This window comes from Sus scrofa, chromosome 13, assembly GCF_000003025.6.
Source record: "Sus scrofa isolate TJ Tabasco breed Duroc chromosome 13, Sscrofa11.1, whole genome shotgun sequence".
NCBI lineage: Eukaryota > Metazoa > Chordata > Mammalia > Artiodactyla > Suidae > Sus > Sus scrofa.
The window spans coordinates 61,672,494-61,697,233 of record NC_010455.5 but is presented as its reverse complement, the minus strand read 5'-3'; the positions used below and the strand labels follow the sequence as shown (position 1 = coordinate 61,697,233).

At 37.3% G+C, this 24,740-nt stretch overlaps 1 protein-coding gene across 2 annotated transcripts in view; it reads right to left on the bottom strand.

The window, feature by feature from the left end:
* Window positions 415-24,740, bottom strand: part of ARL8B (ADP ribosylation factor like GTPase 8B) — a 56,201-nt gene continuing 31,875 nt past the window's right edge. Inside the window, 7 exon segments of one of the 2 annotated variants that reach the window (NM_001252214.1) lie at window positions 415-2,757; window positions 9,248-9,313; window positions 9,316-9,317; window positions 9,604-9,671; window positions 12,651-12,744; window positions 13,360-13,433; window positions 15,346-15,426. In NM_001252214.1, the coding sequence (NP_001239143.1) occupies window positions 2,708-2,757; window positions 9,248-9,313; window positions 9,316-9,317; window positions 9,604-9,671; window positions 12,651-12,744; window positions 13,360-13,433; window positions 15,346-15,426 (435 nt within the window). In that variant the 3' untranslated portion in view covers window positions 415-2,707. 2 annotated transcript variants of the gene reach the window in all.

The following is a 24,740-nucleotide window of genomic DNA, read 5'->3' as shown; positions in this document are numbered from 1 at the left end:
GGTAGAAGAGGACCAAACTGATTGTGGACTGAACAGCTTGGCTCTACCCATCCAACAGAAGAATTTAAACCTGATATCCCAGGTACCTCTGTCCTAGAAATGCTAGATCACACATTCGATTGGCCAACAAGGTCTGGCTGTACAGAATGACAGTGTGGAGAGAGGAAGAGCCAAGCTGAATGTCTCTCAATAAAAATACATGAAAATTATTTCCCCCATAGCTGTGATGGGATAAATGTTCGCTTCTATAGTGCAAAAGACATACTGAACAAAATAGGCCAAATGCTTTACTTTTCTCTTTGGGAAAGCCATGTTTGATATTTTTAATCTTTTCATTCTGAAACTGAAGCAGTAAATAGATATGTCTTGTAATTCCAGTTTATTATGATTTTTTAGAACAAGTGGATTACAAAATGCTTAACTAGCTCTTGCCACTTATATTTAAAAATTTGGTGTATTTTGATAGTAGTAGCATTTCCTCCACCACCAGCACCCCTCCAAAAAATGGCAATATCAATTCTGTGGATATTTTAAAGTTTATTTCTACTTTAACTAGCCCACAGACCCAATTCTTTGGGAGCTGAGCTGATTTCCTTCCAGCACATTGTCTACAGACCCTGCTCATGGTAACTTTCTTTCCACCTCCTTCCAAAAAAATCAGCACCTTCCATCATGGTGCATATTTTAAGTTAAAACTGTCAATACAACCCTCAAAATGCAAGTTTATTGAATAAAACTGAGAAGAGCAGTCAACAGACAGAAAGATGCATCCACCTAAATAAAAAAATTTACGTATTTACAAAGTTCAGTAACTGTTAAGTTTCACATGCAGAGGTTAATGCACAGGAAAACGTTGATAGTAGTGTCTAGCTGTCTTGAAATGCTGGAAGCAATGAGCAGACACACAAACACATTACGGTTTAGCTTCGGTCAATTAACGAACCTATGCGGTCCCCACATGGTCACATATTTTAGTTCTGATTCCTTCTTTTAGGCACAAGCAAACTGCCACATTCTTTGTAATGGTTCACAGTGACCATTAATGGTGTTGAAGTACAGAAGCAAGTATAAATACCCCTTCATTTACAGAACCATCCATCCTATCAGGGAAGTATGCAACATGCTTCAAAGAGTAAGAACAGAATTTTAAAAGCTGAGATTCTACTCATAAAAATGTGAATGGAGAAAAGCAAGTAGTGTCTGTGCAACACGGTGCAGTATTTTGTACAGAATATTGTTAAGGCCATGGCAGTCTATAAATTAAAAAAAACTTCATGTCGACTGCACTTTGAGTGCTCAACACGTTTGGAAATGCACTGTTTACATGAGTGCTGCTTAACAAAAGAAACAAAATCACACACAGTGTGAGGCAACACATAAGCGCGTGTACCATAGAGTTTACCTACTACAGTGGTCTATGGGAGTAACAATTTACATGTGAACCAGTATTAATATGTCCCTCTATGTATATGAAAATTACTAAACTACAAACATGTTCATTTAAGTTTTCATACATCTCCGTATCATGGAAGCAAACAAGAGACAGCATCACTTCCTCAGTTCTCTGTGATTATTCGACGACCTGCAGACGTTGTGCATGATTACATCAGGGAAAGCAGGCAGGTCTAGAGTTGTCACAATAATCAAGATGTCTAATGGCATCGGACAAAAGAGTGTCAACCTTACATCAATAAGAGAGAAAAATAAGAATTTTTATTTGCAAGTATCTATTGTGCTGAAAGTCAACTTTATGACTAGATATAAAAAGTCAAGAGTTAGAGTGTCATGCAGCAGCACTGGTTTAATGACCAGAGACAGAAAGAACAAACAGGTGTTTGAAGAGTCTGACAGTCTGAACACATTTTATTACATTGGCTGGAATGCTCTAAATTCATGAAAGCTTTTGAGAAAATGAAGCTTCAATTCCCAACCCCTTTAAAAAGTGTGTTGAACCAGGAAAAACAAAAGAAGAAAAAAGAGAGAAGTAATGATCTGGACAGATACAAAACAGCATGTCTCAGTTCCTCCCATATCCCGGCTGCTATCTGGAAGATGAAGAATCCTCAGAAAGCAGAATGTTTTCAAAATTCATCATGTAAGATCTCACCAGTGTAAAGAACCAACACCAACACTGATCTGGTGCCTCTGCTCACTCTCTGCAGACCAATTTTTAAATTCCTAAGGTGTAATTATACATTTCACATGCATTTGTGAGATGTGTCAACATTATGTTTATATCCCACGAGTCAGGCTAAAGATTTTCTAAATACTGTGTGGCACTAGAAACTTCATGCTGTATCAAGTCAGTATCAGTATTAAGCTACTGGACTCTATAATGAAATATCATAGATAGACATTTACTGAAAACCAATATAAAAACCTGGCCCAGAAAGACCAGAACAGAAATATGCAATTTTCTTGACTTAAGATGGTCAAAGTGTGTTTTTTAGAAAAAGCTCTACACACTGTTTAAGACAAGTATGTATAAGAAGCCTTTTTGAGTGTGCTGACTTTATCATGACAACTCTAGATGATTCTTTATGAAGGATTAGGAATACACATCTTCAGCAGTGCACATGAGAAATAAAACTCTGAAAAAGGCAATTTCTTGGGTTTAGGAAGGACCGTATTCTGGGAAGTACTTCAGAGGAACTGACAATAATTCTAGGATGATAGCCAGGAAGGACTGGAAGACTTCAGAGATGCTTCAGCTTCTTCTGGATTTTGAATGTTGAATAAGCCACTGAAGGGTGATATCTAAAGATGGAGGGAAAAAAAGTGAAGACGTTAAGAAAGCAAAGTTGAAAAATTAAATACCAGAGATAATATCTAAAATGGCAGCTATTTCAGGAGTTCCCCTTGTGGCTTAGCAGAAATGAATCTGACTAGTACCCATGAGATGAGGGTTCGATCCCTGGTCTCACTCAGTGGGTTAAGGATCCGGCGTTGCTATGGCGTAGGTCAGTAACTGTAGCTCCAATTTGACCCCTAGCCTAGGAACTTCCATATGCCAAGGGAAGGGCCCTAAAAAGCAAAAAAATTTTTAAAAATTTAAAAAATAAAATAAAATACAGCTGTTTCAAAGCATATGCTGGGTCTCCCCTCTTCTTTTCTGCTCTTTACTACTATACCCATAGGTATCTATGTCTATCTATGATTCTTCATATCTGAGTTTTAAGACGTTAATCTGGAACAAGAAACTGAAGAATCTATGATCTAAAAGTTAAATTGTGTACAGAACAGCTCATGCTTTCCTTTCTTTTCTTCTTATTTATTTCACTTTTTAGGGCTGCACCTGCAACATATGGAAGTTCCCATGCTAGGGGTTGAATCTGAGCTACAGCTATAGATCTACGCTATAGCCACAGCAACACCAGATCTGAGCTACATCTGCGATTCTATGCTGTAGTGTGCACCAATGCCAGATCCTTAATCCACTGAGGAAGGCCAGGGATCGAACCTGCATCCTCATAGAGACAGTGTTGGGTTCTTCACCTGTTGGGCCACAATGGGAATTCCAACTTGTGCCTTCTTTTTTTCATTTAAAAATTTACTGATTGCCTAAAGGATCAAGTATTGTATGTGAAGTTCCAGGAATGCAAAATAATGGGAGAACCCCTCTCTGCCCTCAACGAGCCTTTAGTATTATAGTTGGAAAATATACAAATAATCATTTGGGTTTGGAGGATGGTCTCCATAGAATTCCAGGAGAAAGAAACAGCGAAGGCAAAAGAATAAACAAAGGCATGAAACTATGTAGAGCTCTGGATGGATTATGAGTGAGGAGATGTGGCTGAAGCACAGGGATGGAGAAGGGGGTTGCCACGCAGCTAAGGCTAAGCAGGGAATTTCAAGCTCACCCTCTGACATCTTGGGCTGGATAATTCTTTGCTGGGAACGGGGAGGAGAGAGCCTGTTCCATGCACAGCAGAGTATTTTGCAACACCTCTATACCACAAGATGTCATTATCACCACACACACACACACACACACACACACACACTCATCCGCAGCTCTGACAGCAAATAATGTCTCCAGATATCCCAAATGTTCCCTGTGGAGCACAACTGCCTTCAGTGGAGAAACACAGGCCTAGAGGGAGCCAGATAATCTTGCGTGCCATTTTAAGATACACCCCGAAGTCTGGATTTTATTCTCAAGTAAATAGGAAGTTATTGGAGAATTTTAAACAGGGAAACTATTTTAGTTTATTGTACTAGGATCGACAACGGCAAAAGAGGAGGGCAACCTGGAGGGCTGCCATCATAGAGACTATTATCACAACAGGAAAATGACGAAGTCCTGAAGCAAATCAAAAGTGCTATAGGAATGGAAAGGAATAAAAGGAGGTGCATGTTTAAAATATAGAACTAACAGGACTGACCAAATATACCAGAATCTACTCTGGGCCTGAGTAAGTGTGTGTGTCACAGAGATGCTAACTAACACAGTGGCTAAAGGAAAAACAGCCTTGAGAAAAAAGGATTAAGAATTCAGCAATCAACACGTGAGCCTCAGGTGCAGAAGGTAACACATGGAGCTGCCGAGCAGGTCATTTCAGTTTTATGGATCTAAGGAAGCGATGGAGATTGCAAGATATCATCACAGAGGTGGCAAATGAGGATACAGTGGCCAAGATAAGCCAGGAAAAGCACTTAGACTGACAGGAGAAAGCAGCTAAGGAGAAACACTGAATTACTGTTCTTAGGTTCTTTAAAATGTGTTATCCACATCTATTAGAAGCAACACTCTACTCTTCAAGTCTAAAGATATGGGTACCTTCAATCTCCCAGTTTCCCAGCTAACATGAACTAGAGGACTTGTAAGCCAAACACTATATATAAAGAACAGCCTAGAACTGAGATCTGAATACATTAGAGCTATGGAAATAATGATTTAATCAGATGGCTGAAGGTGGTCTTCTGCACTTAAGGAGGACAGCAGTGTGCAGTAAGAGCAAAGCCACATTCATCTGAACTGAATGGAAGAAAAGGTAAATCTGGAAGTGAAATGACTAGGCTTAAATACTGAAGAAATTCACTAAAAAAACAAAACAAAACAAACCTTGTGGACACTGGACGTAAGTTATACCCTAAGGACAGATGAATCCTTAAGACTACATTAATAAAGGCAAAAAAGAAATAAGACATTCAGAGGAAGGAGGAATCCTCTCCCACAACACGAAGGGCCACATGTATGAGTTATCTCTTCAAGGATCATCTTCCCTGAAGTATCTGTTCTATGTGCAGTTTGAAGGCAAATTACTGCTGAAACTAAGGTACTTTATGTATCATATAAGGAAGCTGGGGAATATTAGGAAATATTTTTGGAGCAATTTAGTAAATTCATAAATTTGGTACTAAAATATGTTTAAAAAAAACCTGAAATTAAGAAGGGAATTCTGAAACTTCTTCACCTAAGAAGTCTAACTGACTTGGCAGTCAGTTGTAATTCTTGCTCCAAATAAAAAGGCTTTACAAACTAATTTTGGAAAAAAAGGGTGGAGTAGTTCCCATCGTGGCTCAGTGGTTAACAAATCCGACTAGGAACCATGAGGTTGCAGGTTCGATCCCTGGCCTCGCTCAGTGGGTTAGGGATTCAGCATTGTGTGAGCTGTGGTGTAGGTTGCAGATGCAGCTCGGATCTCAATTTGCTGTGACTGTGGCGTAGGCCGGCAGCTACAGCTCCAATTTGACCCTTAGCCTGGGAACTTCCATATGCCTCCGGTGCGGCACTAGGGAAAAAAAAAAAAAAAAAAGACATAACAAACTAATTTTGAATCTAGTTAAGGATGGATTAGTTTTCTTAGGCTTGATAACATAACATGAACCAGAAGTTCTACAATCATAAACCTGGTGACAATGGAGCTCTACCACAAACTATGAGGATCAGCCTCAAAGTTCTCACCAGCCCTTCTGCATCTGCTTTATCAATGAGCTCACAAGATTTTTTCAGGAAAGTATTTGGCTAGTTTGTCACTGGTAAGCCAAAGGACTTTTTTCTCCCTTCACTCCCCACCACCCCCATTTTAAAAAACACCAGAGAAAACATAAGGCAGTAATGGATTTATAGAACAGCACATGGTACTAAAAATTATGGTTAGTGTAGAACAGAGTTTCTCAATCTTGCCACTACTGACTTTTTTTTTTTTTTTTTTTTTTTTGGCACATGGAGGTTCCCAGGCAAAGGATCTAAACGGAGCTGTTGCTGCCGGCCTACGACACAGCCACAGCAACACAGGACCTGAGCCACATCTTCAACCTACACCACCATGGCTCACAGCAACGAAAGATCCCTAACCAACTGAGCGAGGTCAAAGATTGAACTCACATCCTCATGGATACTAGTCAAGTTCATTAACTACTGAGCCATGACAGGAACTCTGCTGACATTTTAGGTTGAACAATTCTCAGCTGTGGAGGCTGCAGGATGTCTAAAACTACCCTGGTCTGGTCTCTATCCACTAGACACCAGCATAACTCTCCTCATTATGACAACCAAAAATGTCTCCAGACATCACCAAATGTCTCCTGAGGGGAAAATCCCTCAATGAGAACCACTGGTGCATAAATAAATACTCAGGAGCAAAACTTAAAATTTAGCAAGAGCTTCCTCCAACCTAGGAAAAACATTTAAAATAAACTCTAAGTAACCCTAAGTGCTTGAGCAGTCTGTCAAACTAGCCAGATGCTCCAAATTCAACAAGTCATGTATTCTATCCATTTAACAGAGGAGAGTTTATGTCCATCAGCAAAGTATGGGCTCAGATTGCTTTGGTTGATATTTAAAGGAAGCCCAGAATCAGCCAGAAAACTATCAATTAGCTAATTAGAACATGTTTGAGGGGAGTTGGGAAGGAGCTGAGATACAGACTGGAATCGACTTGGAAAAAAGTTAAGTATGACAAGAACCTATACAAATTGAAGGAATGACTGCTAAAGAAAAAAAATGTCAGAATACCTTTTAAAAACAGTTTTGGTGATATGACTTAATACATTTTATTTCAAAATGCTTTTTTTTTTTTGGTCTTTTTAGGGCCATACCAGCGGCATATGGAGGTTCCCAGGCTAGGGGTTGAATCCAAGCTATAGCTACAAGCCTACGCCACAGCCACAGCAATGCCAGATCCAAGCTGCATCTGTGACCTACACCACAGCTCACAACAACACTGGATCCTTAACCTACTAAGCAAGGCCAGGGATCAAACCTCATCCTCATGGATACTAGTCAGGTTCTTTACCATTAAGCCACAACAGGAACTTTTCAATATACTTTTTAAATTGGAGATATGACTGGGAAAATGGTCAGAGAGAGATAATCTGAAGGGGGAAGAAGCCATGAGCTGCAAGTTCAGTGCAGCCAAGAATGCAGGCAGTCTCTAGAAGCTGAAAAAGAAAATAATGGATTCTCCTCTAGAGTCTCCAGAAGGAGCACACCTGTAATTTTAGCCCTTGATTTTAGCTCAGTGAGACCAGTAACAGCCTTCTAACCAACAGCACAAGAGAAAACAAATACAACCATACGATGTACACCATTCATCAAACACTGTGCAATTAATCTTCTCATCGTCCCCATTTTATAGATAAGCAAAAATTAGGGACCAGGGAGTTTAAGCGCTTTCCTGCCTGAGGCTGCCCTACTCCAAAGCCCATGCTGTTCCTGGCCACTACACTACACTGATGGAGAACCTCTTTTTCTACAGTGACTCGCAGAGAGATTTTTTTTCCACCAGTGACCACTGAAGTGGGAGAAATGAAAGAACCACGAAAATCCTTAGAACCATGAAAATCCTTAGATTCCTATCCATCTGAGGCACATCATTAAACTCTTCTTTCCAACTTTAGTTGAGCCTACTGTGCCAGACAAGACTGAGCTTGAGATGGTTGTCATGAAGGTATCTTTCATTGCTGAGTATATTTTATTGCACTGTTACAGGTCTTTTCATTCCAACAGCTGTCTGATATGTTGAACAGCCTTTCCCCTTATCACACAATTGTTTAGCTTTCTTTTTTTTTTAACCTTTGACCCTCTTCATGCCAATACACTTTTATTAAATAATCCCTCACCAAGTAAGTTAAGAGACCGAAGTTGAGTTGGACGTACTTATTCTTTAAGGATACTTTACTAGATTGAATGGTGTCACCTAAAAATTCACACCCACTGGAAACCTCAGAATTTATTTGGAAATAGGGTCTTTGTAGACATAAGATAATGTCTTAGGATTAGAATAGGCCCTGATCCCCCAACATGTGCCTTTATAAGAAAAGAAAAAAGACACACAGACATACACAGAGAGAAGGCCATGTGAAGCCGAGGGCAGAAAATGGAGTGATGCATCTACAGCCAAGGATGCCAAAGACCGGAGTTCCCATCGTGGCTCAGTGGTTAAAAAATCCAACTAGGAACCATGAAGTTGTGGATTCGATCCCTGGCCTTGCTCAGTGGGTTAAGGATCCAGTGTGGCCGTGAGCTGTGGTGTAGGTTGCAGATGTGGCTCAGATCCCGAGTTGCTGTGGCTCTGGTGTAGGCAGGCGGCTACAGCTCCGATTAGACCCCTAGCCTGGGAACCTCCATATATGCCGCAGGAGCGGCCCCAGAAAAGGCAAAAAAACAAAACAAACAAACAAAAAAAAGGATGTCAAAGACAAAGCCAGGGAAGGCAGGGAAGGGATCTTCCCCTGGAGCATTCAGAGAGAGCCTGGGCCTGCTGACACCTTGATTTCAAACTTCCAGCCTCATGCACTTTAGAGAACAAATTTCTGCTGTTTTTAAGCCACCCAGTTTGTGGTACTTTCCTATGGCAGTATAGGAAATTAATACAGACATTAAGTAGATAAAGGCTATTTTGGTTTATACTTCCCGTAGAGTGCCAACATACTACAGTAGTATTCTATTGGTTCAGTAAATTAAACATCTGTACAGTGCCTATAGACCAATTTTTGTAAAGCCTTATTTTAAAAATATCATTTTGTTATACAGCACAGCTGGATACTAGCTCTGCAAAAATTAACGCAATAAACTGATATCATATAATGTTTAACCTCATGTCTTTATTGTATTTATTTCTTTAAATAGCATAGAGCAGGTTCAGGATATTATATTTGTTGTCAAAAGGTATATCTACTCTTTTTCCTGAGGTGAAAGCAACAGTACTTTATAAAGGAAATCACTTAAACAGAACTGGTGATAATACACAGTAAGAAGCATGAGACACTCCCTCTTCCACAAACACTAGTCATTTCTTACCTATATTATCCTTTTCTTTGCAGGAAATTGAATAGCAGCAAATTTCTCTATCCTGAATAGCAGACAATTCCTATAAGAAGCAGAATTAAGAAAATAAGTCTGTGCCCAAAACAACTGTCATTTTATTACTCTTTTCTCAATTTTACTCGATTTTTAAATTACAATACTTAAGAAATTATTTTATTTCCACTAAAATTTTACTTTGAGTTCACTTTGAAAGTATGTCAAGTTATCTACCCCAAAATATGGCTATGATCATTACTTAACAATGCACCAGTGCTAAACAAAGCAGGGGGCAAAAGAGTATAATTTAGAACCAATTTTTTTTTAAACCACTGTTCATTCTTAAGACATACATTTTTTCAATTAGCTGTTTCTCATCCAAGGCATTAGGAAGATCTCTCTTATTTCCAAGTACTAGCACCTTTAAAAAGAAAAGATATTAAAAACAAACTTTCATGTAAGACAGTATCACAGAAGCATATCATTATTCATATCTGTAGACATTAAAAATAGGATGTTACCTTATGCAATAATACTGAAGCATATTTATGTGACTGGTGGCCTATCTCATTCATTTAATCATTGCAACTAGCATTTACTTTAACTTCTACTGTGCAGATATCTTTAATTCAATACATGGCTACCAACTTCTATTTAAAATACTCTAAGTCTATGGCATGCATTCTGCTATCTCTTAATAAATCTTTACCAAAATTTGAATATGATCTCAACAGCCAAGGATAGAGGAATGATTTTCAAACATTTTTATCTGTTAGTCACTAATTTAACTGTGAACATGTAAATAAACTTTTAAAGTTCTACATCCATCCTATAAAATACCAGGTATAAATATTCTAAGACAATGGCTAAGTCTGGAAATCAGGATAAATACAGCAGCCATGAACTCTGAGAATAAATGCTGCCACCTGATTGCCAGATGTGCTCTGAGAGAGAGGAAAGCAGAGATGGGCTTACCAATCACCATTCTATCTTTCCCAGGTATATCTTTTCTGTCTTATAAAAAGCAAAAATATGAGTACCTACAATGTACTTGATAACATCCTTACTTGGAGTCGATGTTTTCTAGGAACTTGTATCTTGGACCAATCCTAACAAAGTGCATGTCATGTCTACTTTGTCATCTTGCCAACACTTCTTGACAAACATTGGTCAAATTTATTTCTTTCAATTAATACAAGACCCCACCCCTGACTACAGACACTGTCACTAATTCTACTCATAGGCCCAAGACTCTAATTTCACATAAAGGAGACAGAGCACCAAGGACAGAGGCACAGAAAGCCCAGGGTGCTGGAGGCTCTCAGGGAATGCTAAACCAAAGGGAGTCGAGAGCCAGAAGCCGAATCTCATCACCTTGGGTCAGCCCGTCCTCCCTTCCCCAACTCCTTTACTCCCCTCCACAAGTAATTAAGTCACTCCAGGTTCTCAAGCTGGACATGTCTGAGTTTTTAAAAATACATCATGGTCATGTGAAATCAGCTGTCAGTTTTGGGTTTGGCTGGTATCTTAGCCCTCTTTCTACATTTAAGAAATCTCCCAACTTAAGAACTTGTATTGCAATAAGGCTACTTGCTTCTGCAGACAACTTCTTTTGCAGCTTTCCTCTCAGCTAGAGAAGGGACAATAAGATCCATCAACACTCAATGCAGAGCCAATACTGCAAGAAAGCAGGGATGGAGAACCCATTCTGATAAGGAAGGGGCATCAACTAAATGACCTTCCAATCAGAGCAATTGGGTCTGATGTTCAGAAATCACACGGGTCACAAGACTTACTCTATGGTGTAAGTCTGGATGTGGTCTTAGCAGTGGCTTAGCTTCCCCTATTTTCTGAACATGGTGAAGGACAGCCTTCTCAGATACTCTGTGAGCTAGCCAATATCCTCTCAGTGAATTCCTTTCTACTGAAATTAGCTTTCTGTTGCTTGCAACTAAGAACTCCTATGGTGACAAAGATAAGAATGATTTTTTTTTTTTCTTTTTCTTTTTAGGACCACGACTGCAGCATATGGAAGCTCCTGGGCTAGGGGTTGAACAGGAGCTGCAGCTGCGGCCTACACCAGAGTATGTGGAAACGTCAGATCCTTAACCCACTGAGGGAGGCCAGGGGTCATACCCCTACCCCCATGGATAGTAGTCAGATTCTCAACTCACTGAGCCATAACAGGAATGACAAGAATTATTTTTTAACTGATGGTATACAGAACTGGTTTTTAATATAGAAGAAAAAGGCTTTGAAGTCAAAAAGACATGGATTCAAAATCTTCCTATGCAACAAACTACGACCATGCGGTCATAAGTGATTAACAACCATTCAATACGTTGTAGGGATTAACTGAGATAAAATACCTCAAGTATCTGACACTCAAGAACTTGTCATGAGGGTAAAGGCTGGACTTTCTCCAGCATTATTAGCTCAACAAATGAAACCACCTTCTATCTAACTATATGAGCAAGGAACTAAGAATTACTCTTTACATCTTCCCTTCTATTACATTACCAAGTCTGGTGGACTATCTTCCTAAATATCCTTTAAATCAGTTGCCTTCTCACAGTCTTGTCTACAACCACTCCAATCCATGGTACCCTATTTTGCCAGGACAACTTCAACAGCTTCCTAAAACTGTCCTCTTTATAGTCTCCTTTCAATTCATCCTTAAACTGAAACCAGAATGATTTAAATAATAAATGGATCATTTAAAACACTATAATGGATTCCCACACAGTCGTGCCCAGAACAGTGTCCTCTACTTCCCAGCTCCCATGGGCTGGTCATGTCTCCCCCTCCCCGCCTCCCCACTGTTGCCCTGTGCTCCAGAGACTGGCCTCCTCTCGGTGCCCTACTTCCTCTACCAAATACCCTTTGTCTGCAACTCTCTTCTCTTCCAACTGTCACATCCCTCACATGCCTACATATCCCTCACATCTCAGCTCAAGCAGTACTTCCTCAGAGAATTCTTCCTTCTTCCCTCAAACCTGAACAGTTTCCCTTCTAACTTAGAAGTCCAAGAGCTCCTTGAACCTTTAGTTCATAGTACTTATCAGAGTTGTATTATTCAAGTGATTTCACATCATCTACCTAGTTTCCTACCAAACTATAAGCTCCATAATGTCAGGAAGTGTGTTTCTATTCATTGCGGTTCATTACTATTTCCGCAGGACTGAGCACTGCTCCTACTATACACAGTTTAATAAATAGTTGGTTAAGAAATTAATGAATAGCACACTGCCCAGTATATGACAGATACTCAGTAAATATAAGCATTCCAGATTTTAGAACAGAAGACATTTTACTCATTTCAAACATAAGTGTATAATTATAATAAAATTACTAATATTATAATCATGTAATATAAAATTAACTAGTACTCCATACTTACTGGAATTCCTTGTAACTGTGGTTTATCTAGAAGATTATGTAGTTCATTTCGAGAAGCTTCTATCTTTTCACGATCTGCAGCATCTATCATGTAACTTTTAAAAAAGGGATTTGAGTATGCCTCCTGCACATTCTTTAATGATTACAATTAATAGATTTTTAATTTTCCTAATAATTTACACTACTGAAACTATTCATACAAATCAAGTCCTCTATTTAAAAAGGCTTAGCACCCCAAAATACTTTTTAAAAGACTGTTCTAAATAAATAAACTACTATATATAAAATTAGATAAGCAACAAGGATATACTGTATACCAAAGGGAATTATACCCATTATCTTGTAATAACTGAGAATATAATCTGCTAAAACACTGAATCACTACGCTATATACCTGAAACGCAATACTGTAAATCAAATATACTTCAATAAAATAACCAGATAGACAGGCAAAGTGTTCTTAGGGGGCTAATACATGAAAATAAAACATTTATAATTCCTTAGCTCTTAACTGTAGAAACAAAAAAACAGAAATAAAGCTCTCAATCTATGATTATATTTTTAAAGTCTTATGTTAATGGGATTATACTAAAAAAGACTGTTATGCCTGCAATAAAAAATTGAGCCTTTAAAAGTATGAAAAACAACTTTTCCCCTCAAAACCCCAACTGACTGCAAGGGGGGGGAGGTAGGGGGCAGAAGTGGCTTACACAATAGCGTTGACTCCTCTGCAGTACCGTTCCCACATGCTCCGGAAGCGGGGTTGTCCTCCTATGTCCCAAATCTTCAAATCAAAATAGATAACTCTTAATAAAGATATTTCAAATAATACACTGAAGACAAAAGTAGCAGAAGGTGGAGGGGAAAGATCAAGCAGACATGCTTGTTTCACAATGTTAGAGCCAAAATGCTCCTGAAAAACTTGAGCTCAAACAAGCTCTTAATTTGGAAGTTTCTGGGGCTACTTCTCAACTTGAACTTCATATTTAATCTGTTTACACTAGATCTATTAAGTGCTGCTTGAGCAAAGATTTAGTTTTTGTGTAGTACTTTCTTTGCCTGTTAACCAATAAACTCCCAATACTGAAAATATATTGTTTTAAGATAACACTCTTAAGAGTCTGCATAATCATGCATCATCCAGATTTGAATTTCAAAACAAGAAACAACAGTTCATCCAAAATCTATTAAAGTTTAATTGTCTAACTGGGTATATATTAATGTCTAATCATTTTTACTTATCTTGTATATAACAAAGAAAACATTTTTACCTAGGTGCTTTTCTTACATAAAATTATTTTATCTGCATGAAAGTGACTACCCACAATAATCTCACTATTATGTCTACACTGTAGGGCTATGTAAAAAGTCATGATATTTATCTTCAACAGGCTTCCAATTTAGCTACAGACACTGGGAACATGCATAAAGACACACACATGAAAAATTAAGCTTCATTAGATAATCTAATGAAAAAATTTAGTAAAGAGGCTCTGTGAGCCACAAAAATTGGGCAAAATGGCCATAAGGGCTTAGGCTATATATGTAAACTTCCATGAACTACAAAGCCTAATTAATTAATTAATTAATTAAACTGTAACCCCCTGGAGTTCTCGTTGTGGCTCAGTGGGACCCAACACTGTCTCAGTGAGGATATGGGTTTGATCCGTGGCCTCACGCGGTGGGTTTATAAGGATCCAGCATTGCCACAAGCTGCGGCATATGTCACAGATGTAGCTCAGATCTGGTGCTGCCATGGTTGTGGCATAGGCCTCAGGTGCAGCTCCAATTTGAACCCTAGCCCAGGAACTTCCATATGCTGCAGGTGTGACTGTAAAAAGAAAAACAAAATTTTTAATAATATAAAATATAAAAATAAAATATGGCCCCTGATAAACAGTCCAAGAGTCCACAATTCAAACCCATCAAACTTATTCTAGAAACAAAATCATGTTAAACTAGTTAATTTTTTCCTATTTTATATATATATATGTGTGTATATACACACACACATTTATATATTTTTAATCTGTCTTTTGTCTTTTTAGGGCCGTTCCCGCGGCATATGAAGTTTCCCAGGCTAGGGGTCGAATCGGAGCTACAGCTACTGGCCTACACCACAGCCACAGCAACACAGGATCCGAGCCACGTCTGCAACCTACACCACAGCTCATGGCAACACCAGATCCTTAACCTACTGAGTGAGACCAGGGATCGAACCCACAACCTCAAGGTTCCTAGTCAGATTCGTTTCCACTGCACCACGATGGGAATGCCCCTATTTTATATTTTTAATTTTAGAGCTTAGTAGTAAAGAAAGGGAGAACCAGGCTACTGTATTAGCTTCCACAAATATAATACTAAATAACTGATATTGTAAATATTTAATATGTTATTTCAATATAAAATATTATTCATGAAATAATGTATTATCACATTCCAAATACTCTAAAGATGGGATTTTCATTTCCTAGTTACACCTGAATCCCAATATTACTTCTGTCAATCCATATGCTAAGTTTTTTATGGGCACTTAACATTTCAACACCTAGAGAAAAAACTGATTTATACTGTTTTGGACCATGCTCATTATTAAGAACTGCCAATATTCATGTAAAAAGCAAAGAAATAAACAGAAAAATTCCTAGTTGTATATGCTAACAACTTAAACCAAATATGACAAGAAGCTGACGTACCTTTATTGTGACGTTACCTTTAGTTACTTTCCTCATGTTGAAGCCCACTGTGGGTATCATATCTTCACTGAACTGACCTGACTGAATCAAAGAAAACATATGAAGTTAGACTAATATTTATTAAAATATGTAACACTGCATAATTTTTACATTGACAATGCCTCTGTACCCATCTTACCAAATAATTACTTTTTTAGTAATGGTAACCATATGTCTTAAGGAAACACTCCTGGAGTTCCTGCTGTGGCAGAGAGGGTTAAGGATCTGACATTGTCTCTGTGGTGGTGAGGGTTAGATTCCTGGCCTGGAGTAGTGGGTTAAGGATCAAGCATTACCACAGCTGTGATGCAGATCAAAGCTGCAGTTAGGGCTCAATCCCTAGCCTGGGAACTTCTGCATACCACAGGTATAGCCAAAAAAATACAGAAAACACTCTTGACAGCCATAAGTCTTGAAGAGGTGCATAGTTTTTTTCACTCAAAGACATATTCTTCTATTAAAGGTATTTGTGAAACCAAGGTAGTTTTTTAATATATTTTTAAGCTTAAGAAATACCATACAGTTACATATGAGAATGTATTAATTCCCCTATCCATACATACAATTTTGCAAAGCAGAAGTAAATCAGAAATTCAAAGTTTTCCCCTTTTAGTATTTAAATTATTTTGATAATACTGTTAAAATTTACTGTTGCTTTTCTGAATTGGTCTTTTTTTTTTTTTTTTTTTTTTTTTTTTTTTTTTTGCCATATCCACAGCATGTGGAATTTCCTGGGCCAGGAATAGAATTTGTGCCACAGCAGCAACCCAAGCCGCAGCAGTGATAATGCTGGATCCTTAACTTGCTAAGCCACAGAGGAACTCCTGAGTTGGTCTTTTAACAAGTCTTAAAAAATGTTTTTTTCATAAAAATGATCTTCCTTTTATACAATTGTTTCCTTCTTTATGACCTTCCTGTTTATAAACTAAAATTAAGTACCTTCTAATAGTATTTGTATTTTTAAATTTAAAATGTTTATCCAGCTTAATCTCTAGAATATATAAGCAACTTATACAACTCAACAGCAAAAAAGCCAATCAATCAATGGAAAAATGGGCAAAAGACCTGAATAGACTGTTCTCCAAGGAAGATATACTGATGGCCAGCAAACATGAAAAAATGCTCAAAATCGCTGATTAAAAGAGAAATGCAAATCAAAACTACCATGAGATACCACCTCACACCTGTCAGAATGGCCATCATTAATAAATCCACACATAACAAGTGATGGAGGGGCTGTGGAGAAAAGGGAACCCTCCTGAACTGTTGGTGGTAATGTAAACTGGTACAGCCACCATGGAGAACAGTTTGGAGATACCTTAGAAATCTATACATAGAACTTCCATATGAACCCGCAATCCCACTCTTGGGCATATATCCGGACAAAACCCTACTTAAAAGAGACACATGCACCCCGTATGTTCATTGCAGCACTATTCACAATAGCCAGGACATGGAAACAACCCAAATGTCCATCAACAGACGATTGGATTCGGAAGATGTGGTATACATACACAATGGAATACTACTCAGCCATAAAAAAGAATGACATAATGCCATTTGCAGCAACATGGATGGAACTAGAGAATCTCATCCTGAGTGAAATGAGCCAGAAAGACAAAGACAAATACCATATGATATCACTTATAACTGGAATCTAATATCCAGCACAAATGAACATCTCCACAGAAAAGAAAGTCATGGACTTGGAAAATAGACTTGCGGCTGCCTGATGGGAGAGGGAGAGAGTGGGAGGGATCGGGAGCTTGGGGTTATCAGACACAACTTAGAATAGATTTACAAGGAGATCCTGCTGAGTAGCATTGAGAACTATGTCTAGATACTCATATTGCAACAGAACAAAGGGTGGGGATAAAAATGTATACATATAAGGATAACTTGATCCCTTTGCTGTGCAGTGGGAATAAATAAAAATAAATAAAATGTTTATCCATCTAGAATATGATTATACAGCCTAAGGAAGTTCCTTTGTAAAAATGGACAACCTATAATCATCTCACTCCTCATTTAAAAATCCACATTTCCCTAACTAGTTTGATGTGATATGCCAAATTCTATATAGAGATAGTTGTGTATCTGAGTCCTCAATTGTTTTCCATTAATCCGTTTATTTCTAACGATGACTACATGAATTACTATAGTTTATCCTATGTATTATTCTATGTAGCAGATCAAGAATTTGGAATGTTCTGAAATGTAGTTCATTTCTCAAATTTAAAATGAACTTTAGAAATTAATAATTCTGTTAAAATACTGACTGCCCTTTATTTAACTCTTGATATTTTTTGATATTTAACCAACTCTCTCCATATAAGCACATGGTTTATCCACTCAAACATTTAAATCTTTTACATCTTTCAGTGAAGTATCATAATTCTCTAACAGGCCCTCCATCTTTCTTGCCATAGTCTTTATTTTGACTTCAATTAATGGGTCACAATTAATACTGATTTTATATATTTATATATCTATGTATTTTATTTACTGATCATTTATTTCTCAGTTCATCTGACTCTTATTTATTAGGTAAACAGCCCAGGATTATGAAATATATCAACTTGGGACAGGTTAAACAAAGGGGACTATTTTCATGGCCCTAACTAACACAGGTCAATTGTTAGGCTAGCCACACATTCATTCCAAAACTGTCTATACAACCTAACCACAATGAATTCCAATTTTACAAATTAATTTCCTCTACAAAGCCCCAAAAGTATCCTGTTTCTTTTTACCTTCTTTTCAGTGGACTGATCTCAGAAAAAAATGTTAACACAACCAAATCACTACTTTATTCATACCTATGAGACATTATAATTCTCAGAACTTTCACACATATGATGTATATGTGAAAACCTAGTCATGATATCAAAACTACTCATGATACAATAAGAAAATATAACCTGACTAAAAAATGGGCAAAGGTAACAGCAAAGCCACGATCTGTGAAGGAAATAATAAGCTAACATTAAAAACTTCTGCTCTGCAAGAGACAATGTCAAGAGTTAGAAGACAAGCCATAGAGTAGGAGAAAACATCTGCAAAAGACAGACTCATTAAAGGACTGTCATCCAAAATATACAAAAAACACTTAAAACTCAACAATATGAAATGAATAGTCCAATTCAAATATGAGCCAAAGACAGTAACAGACATCTCACCAAAGAAGATATACAGACGGCAAAAAGCATGTGAAAAGATACTCCTCATCATGTGCCATGGAGAAATGCAAATTAAAACAATGAGATACCACTACACACCAATTTGAGGGCCCAAAACTGGTATTCTTGGATAACACCAAATGCTGGTAAGGATGTAAAACAAGAGGAACTCTCAGTCATTGCTGATAGGAACACAGAATGGTACGGCCCTTCTGGAAGACAGTTTGGCAGTTTTCTTAAAAAACTAAATATACTTTTACCATACAATCCATCAATCACACTCCTTGGCATTTACCCAAAAGACTTGAAAATATAAGTCCACACAAAAACCCACACATTAAATGCTTATAGAATCGTTACTTGAAATTGCTAAAACTGAAGGCAATCAAGATGTCCTTCAGCAAGTGAAAGGATAAACAGACTGTGGTACACTGAGACAATGTAATATTATTCAGCACTAAAAAGAAATCAGCTACCTAGCCACAAAAGACATAAAGGAATCTTAAATGCATAAAGGGAAGACTCAATCTGGAAAGATTACCTACTGTATGATTCCAACAATACGACATAACAAAAAAGTCAGAACTATGAGAACAACAAAAGGACCAGTGTTCAGGGATTGTAAAGGCAGAGAGGAATGAATAAGCAAAGCACAGAGGTTTTTTGGACAGTAAAAATAATGATGGATACCTTTCATTATACATTTATCCAAACCTAAAGAATGTACAACACACACAGAATACTGACTTTGGGTAATTATGATGCATCAAAGGTAATTATGATGCATCAATATAAGTGTATCAATTACAGCAAATGTACTGCTCTGGTATGAGATGGTGAAAACAGCTGAGGCTGTGAACATATGAGCTGGGGGTATGTGGGAAATCCCTGGTCCTTCCCTTCACCTATGCTGTGAACCTAAAACTGCTCTTAAGAGACTTGGCAAAATGAGAAGTTCCCATTGTGGCTCGGCAGAAACAAACCTGACTAGTATCCATGAATTTGAGGGTTCAAGCCCTGGCCTCACTCAGTGAGTTAAGGATCTGGCACTGCTGTGAGCTATGGCACAGGCCTGCCGCTGTAGCTCTGATTCAAATAAACATTTTTCCAAAGGGGAAGAATAGCTAAAAAGCACATGAAAAGATGCTCAATATTACTAATCATTAGGGAAATGCAAATCAAAACCACAAAAGATATTACCTCACATCCCTCAAAAAGGCAAGCAAAAAAGAAACCAAGTAACCCCCAAATCAAAACAAATGTTTGTGAGGATGTGGAGAAACTGGAATCTTGGAGCACTGCTGGTGGGAATGTAAAATGGTGCAAATGCTATGGAAAACAATATTGTGGTTCCTCAAAAAATTAAATATACAACTACCACATGATCCAGCAATTCCAGTTCTGAGTATAAACGCAACAGAACTGAAAGCAGGAACCTGAAGAAAGATTTGTACAACCATGTTCACTGGAGCCCTGTTCATAGCCAAAAGGTAGGAAGCAACCTTAGTGTCCATATGCAGATGAATAAAGTGTAGTCCATTGCTACAATGTAATATCATTCAGCCTTAAAAACCTTATTCATGCTACAACAGGGATGAACCTTGAGGACATTATGTGCTAAGTGAAATAAGCCAGTCACAGAAAAGACAAATACTTAATGAATCTACTCATACGAGAAACCTAAATTCATAAAGATAGAAAGTTGAATGGTAGATGCCAGAGGCTAGAGAAAGTGGGAAATAATAGGTAGTTATTGCCTAGTGGGTATGGAACTTCAGTTTGGGAATATAAAAGATTCTAAAGATGGATGGCGGTGATGGTTAAAGATGTAAATATAACTTAATAGTACTGAACTGTACACTTAAAAATAGTTAAGATGGTAAATTTTATGTTTTGTATATTTCACAATTAAAAAAAAAAACTAGTATGATGTAAAGGGAGGCAACTATCACTACCATTTTATAGAACAAGAAATATATTTCCAGGGTCACATAGCTCAAGAGTGGTTGATTACATTTTTCCTAAAGACTGCCATTGTGAATTACATTAGGTTTTAAATAACATCAGAGAAGAAGTCTGTATAAGATAATGCCTCATTTATTTGGTACCATTAGGAAAAGGTGTTATACATAAAGAAGTAGCCAAAATCACAGCTCAAGTTTTTAGGTACCAAACCTTTTAACATAGCTTGCACAGAAAGCTTTCTAAAATGCAATACATACTTGGCTAACTTCTCACAATCCAAGGAACATGATTTAATGTGTTCTTGGTGTTTGGGGGTTATTTTATCAATTGTAAAACAAGAAAACTAAAAACCTTAGAGGCCCTTCTGGTAGTAAAATTTTATGATTATGATCATCAGTTATAGCACCACCCCATAATAAGGTGAAGTAGGGGCTGCAGTATACCTAGCTGCCCCTGAACTTTCAATTAATATTTATTAGCTCTGATGAATAGATTTTGTGGTATAACAATTTTATAGACTTGGAAGCATTTTCTACTTTTTTTTGGTGTCAGTCAAATCTTAATTGTCACTTCTCAAAGCTTGTATTGAATGACTAAACCACTCAGTTGGCAGTTATACTCTGAATAACACAATTTATTTCTATGCTATCAAAATAACACTAAACAGACTAATAATTTAAGAAATAATGAGATGATTTAAAAATATTACTTAACTGTGTATCATGAATTTTATTTTAACAAACACCTAAATAACATGAAGCACTGTTCTAAGCACTTAATAAAATATTAATCAATATTAACTTAATCCTTAAAACAACTCTATCAAGTAGATAGTGCTATCCTTATTTTTCAGATGAGAAAAACCAAGCTGGAGACAGATTAAGTCATTTGCCCAAAGTCAAAACCACAAGCAAGTATCACCTTACACCAGTCAGAATGGGACACCAATGAGTCTACAAACAATAAATGCAGGAGAGGATGTGGAGAAAAGGGAATTCTGCTACACCACTGGTAGGAATGTACATTGGTACAACCACTATGGAAAACAGTAGGGAGGTTCCTTAAAAAAACTAAAAATAGCACTATAATATGATCCAGTAATCCCACCCTGTGCATATATCCAGAGAAAATCATAATTCAAAAAGACACATGTACCCCAATGTTCACTGCAGCACTATTTACAATAGCCAAGACATAAAAGCAACCTAAATGCCCGTAGACAAAGAACTGGATAAAGAAGGTGTGGTACACATATTTGCTAGACTTTGATTACTTCCAGTGCTTTTACATAGCCTTTTAAATATTTTGTCCAGAATTTATAGCCATTACCTGTCAGAGATGAGCTTTTACAGGGTATTCTGTCATTATTGGATGTGGAACTTTCTGACCACATAAAATTTAGAAAATCCCTATGGACAAAATTAAAAGACTAACATTAAATTGGAAAAAATATATTTACCATGCCCATGACAGATAAAGAGTTAATTTCCAGCTCTTAAAAATTGTTAAGAAAAAGACAAAGCATCCAATAGAAAAATGTTCCCAAGATATGAATAGGCCCAGAGAACAGTAAACCCAAATGGCCAATAAACATATGGCTGAACCTTCTAATACTCAGGGAAATGCAAATTAAAGCAAATTCTCACCCATCAGATTGGCAAAAATTCAAAAGAATGTTAACACCTACTACTGATGGGAGTGAAAGGAAAAGTATATTTTCATATATAACTGGTGGAAAGGGAATTGATATTGTCTTTTTGGGAAGCAATCTTTTAAAAAATCTATTTGAGAAGAAGGTGTGGTACACATATACAATGGGATATTAGCCATAAAAAAGAATGAAATAATGGGCCACTGACAGCAACAAGATAGACCTAGAAATTATCAAACTAAATGAATTAAGTCAGACAGACATTGTAAGATATGAACACCTATATGCAGAATCTTAAAAAAAGATACAAATGAATTTACTTACAAACAGACTCACAGACTTCAAAAACAGACCATTTCCAAAGGGTACAGGCAGTGTGGGGCGAGGGATAAATTGGCATATGCATAAAATGGGGATCTGTTGTATACCACAGGGAACTCTATCCAATATTCCATAATAACCTATGTGGGAAAAGGATTTTAAAAAAATGGTTATGTGTAAAACTGAGTCACTGTGTTGTATAGCAGAAATTATCACAACATTGTAAATCAATTATACTTCAGTAAAATTTAAAAATATAGAAAATAAACAATTTTAAAAATAAAGTTAAAAAAATTATGACTTTGTTTTATTCATAAGCCCCTCACTTTAAAATATACTTAGGAAAAAATAAATAAATAAAATAAAATATACTTAGGAGTTCCCACTTTGGCACAACAGGATCATTGGTGTCTTGGGAGCACTAAGACTCGGGTTTGATCCCTGGTCAGGCATGGTAGGTTAAGGATCTGATGTTGCCGCAGCTACGGCTTAGGTGGCAAATTGCAACTTGGAACTAATCCCTGGCCCTGGAACTCCATATGCTACAGGGCAGCCAAAAAAGAAATAAAGATAAGGAGTTCCCTTTGTGGCGCAGTGGTTAACGAATCCGACTAGGAACCATGAGGTCCCTGGCCTTGCTTAGTGGGTTAAGGATCCGGCATTGCCGTGAGCTGTGGTGTAGGTTGCAGACGCAGCTCGGATCCCGAGTTGCTGTGGCTCTGGCATAGGCCGGTGGTTACAGCTCTGATTCGACCCCTAGCCTGGGAACCTCCATATGTCATGGGAAGCAGCCCTAGAAAAGACAAAAAGACAAAAAAAAAAAAAAAAAAAAAAAAGAAAGATAAAATATACTTAAGGAAGAGATGTATGTCTAAAACAGAAAAATGTGGCTCTTTTTTATAAAAAAATTCATTAGTATGCCAAAGGCCCAGACCTTGTCCCATAATGTTCTATTAATGTCAACTCCAGCACATAGAGCTTACCCACATTTATAACTGCAGGTCCTAAAATGAGGCAACTAGAAAAGGGGAAATAAAGAGAAGGACCAAGGTTAAAAATTAATACCAAGAAGGCAGAAAACATGAGGCAGTGGATCTGTTAATAGTGAAAGGACACTTCACCAACCACACTCTAAGACACTAAGAATGGAAAAGGGGTCTATTCTTTGTAAATAGGTTAATGTATAGAGATGTACCATGGGTGCACTGATGGCTTATATACCATAACTGACACTAGTGAGAACACAGTGAAATACTCATACATTTCAGTGCTTTAAAGTAGAGAGGTTCCAAATGGATTAGATTAAATTTTACAATTGTTCTTTTAAATGATGAATTGCAGAAATCAAGCTATTGACAACATGGCAGAAGATGCTTCTCTTCAATCTGGTAGCAGTCCAATCCAGTATAATAAACTTTAAACACAAGTGGAAGAATACCTGCTCTGACAAATGTCTCAATGTTTTTTCTCTAAGAATCTTTATTATTTAAGGCTTTAGTTATCTAAGCTACTCTGTAAAGAAAGAATAAATAAGGAGCACAAAACAAAAGCCTTATAATAAATTTCTCCTCTCAACCAGAACTACTTTTACATGCTTAATGGAGTGGTCTTTATTTTAAACACATACTATGACTCAACTATTTAATTGCCAAAATTTACACATTTGACAAGTGAGAAGATATGGCCAATTAATATACAAGTTAGTTATTTTTTTCCAAGAACTTTTAATTCAAGTGGAAAATTGTTATTCCCAACACTCATTTTTCTAATCTGCAGCATTATTATGCTTCTTATATTTCACTGATATGTGGAATCACTAATAATATTACTCATATTTCAACTTAACAGTAAAAAAAAAAAGAATGGCAATCTATTTTTTGCTGAAGTTATTAAGACAGAGCTGAGGGGAAATTTTGATGAGCAGTAGGATATTTCCATGGCCTTAAAGCATACCCTCACAAACCACTCATCAGTTGCACAGGGAAAAACAAGTAATTATACAGTGGAGAATTCAGACAACACCTTGACTTCATATGGACTTCTCAGATGGACTTCATGTGCCTACAGAAGTGTTACCATGAGAAGGATACAATACCCCTTTTGCAGTATTTCAGTTGAGAATGCATAAACTAAATCTAATCATGAAGAAACAGACACTCAAAACAGAGGAACATTCTGTTCTTGTGAGAGAGCGAAGTAATTTTTCAAAGATGCCAATGTCATAAGATCCAGGCCATAAA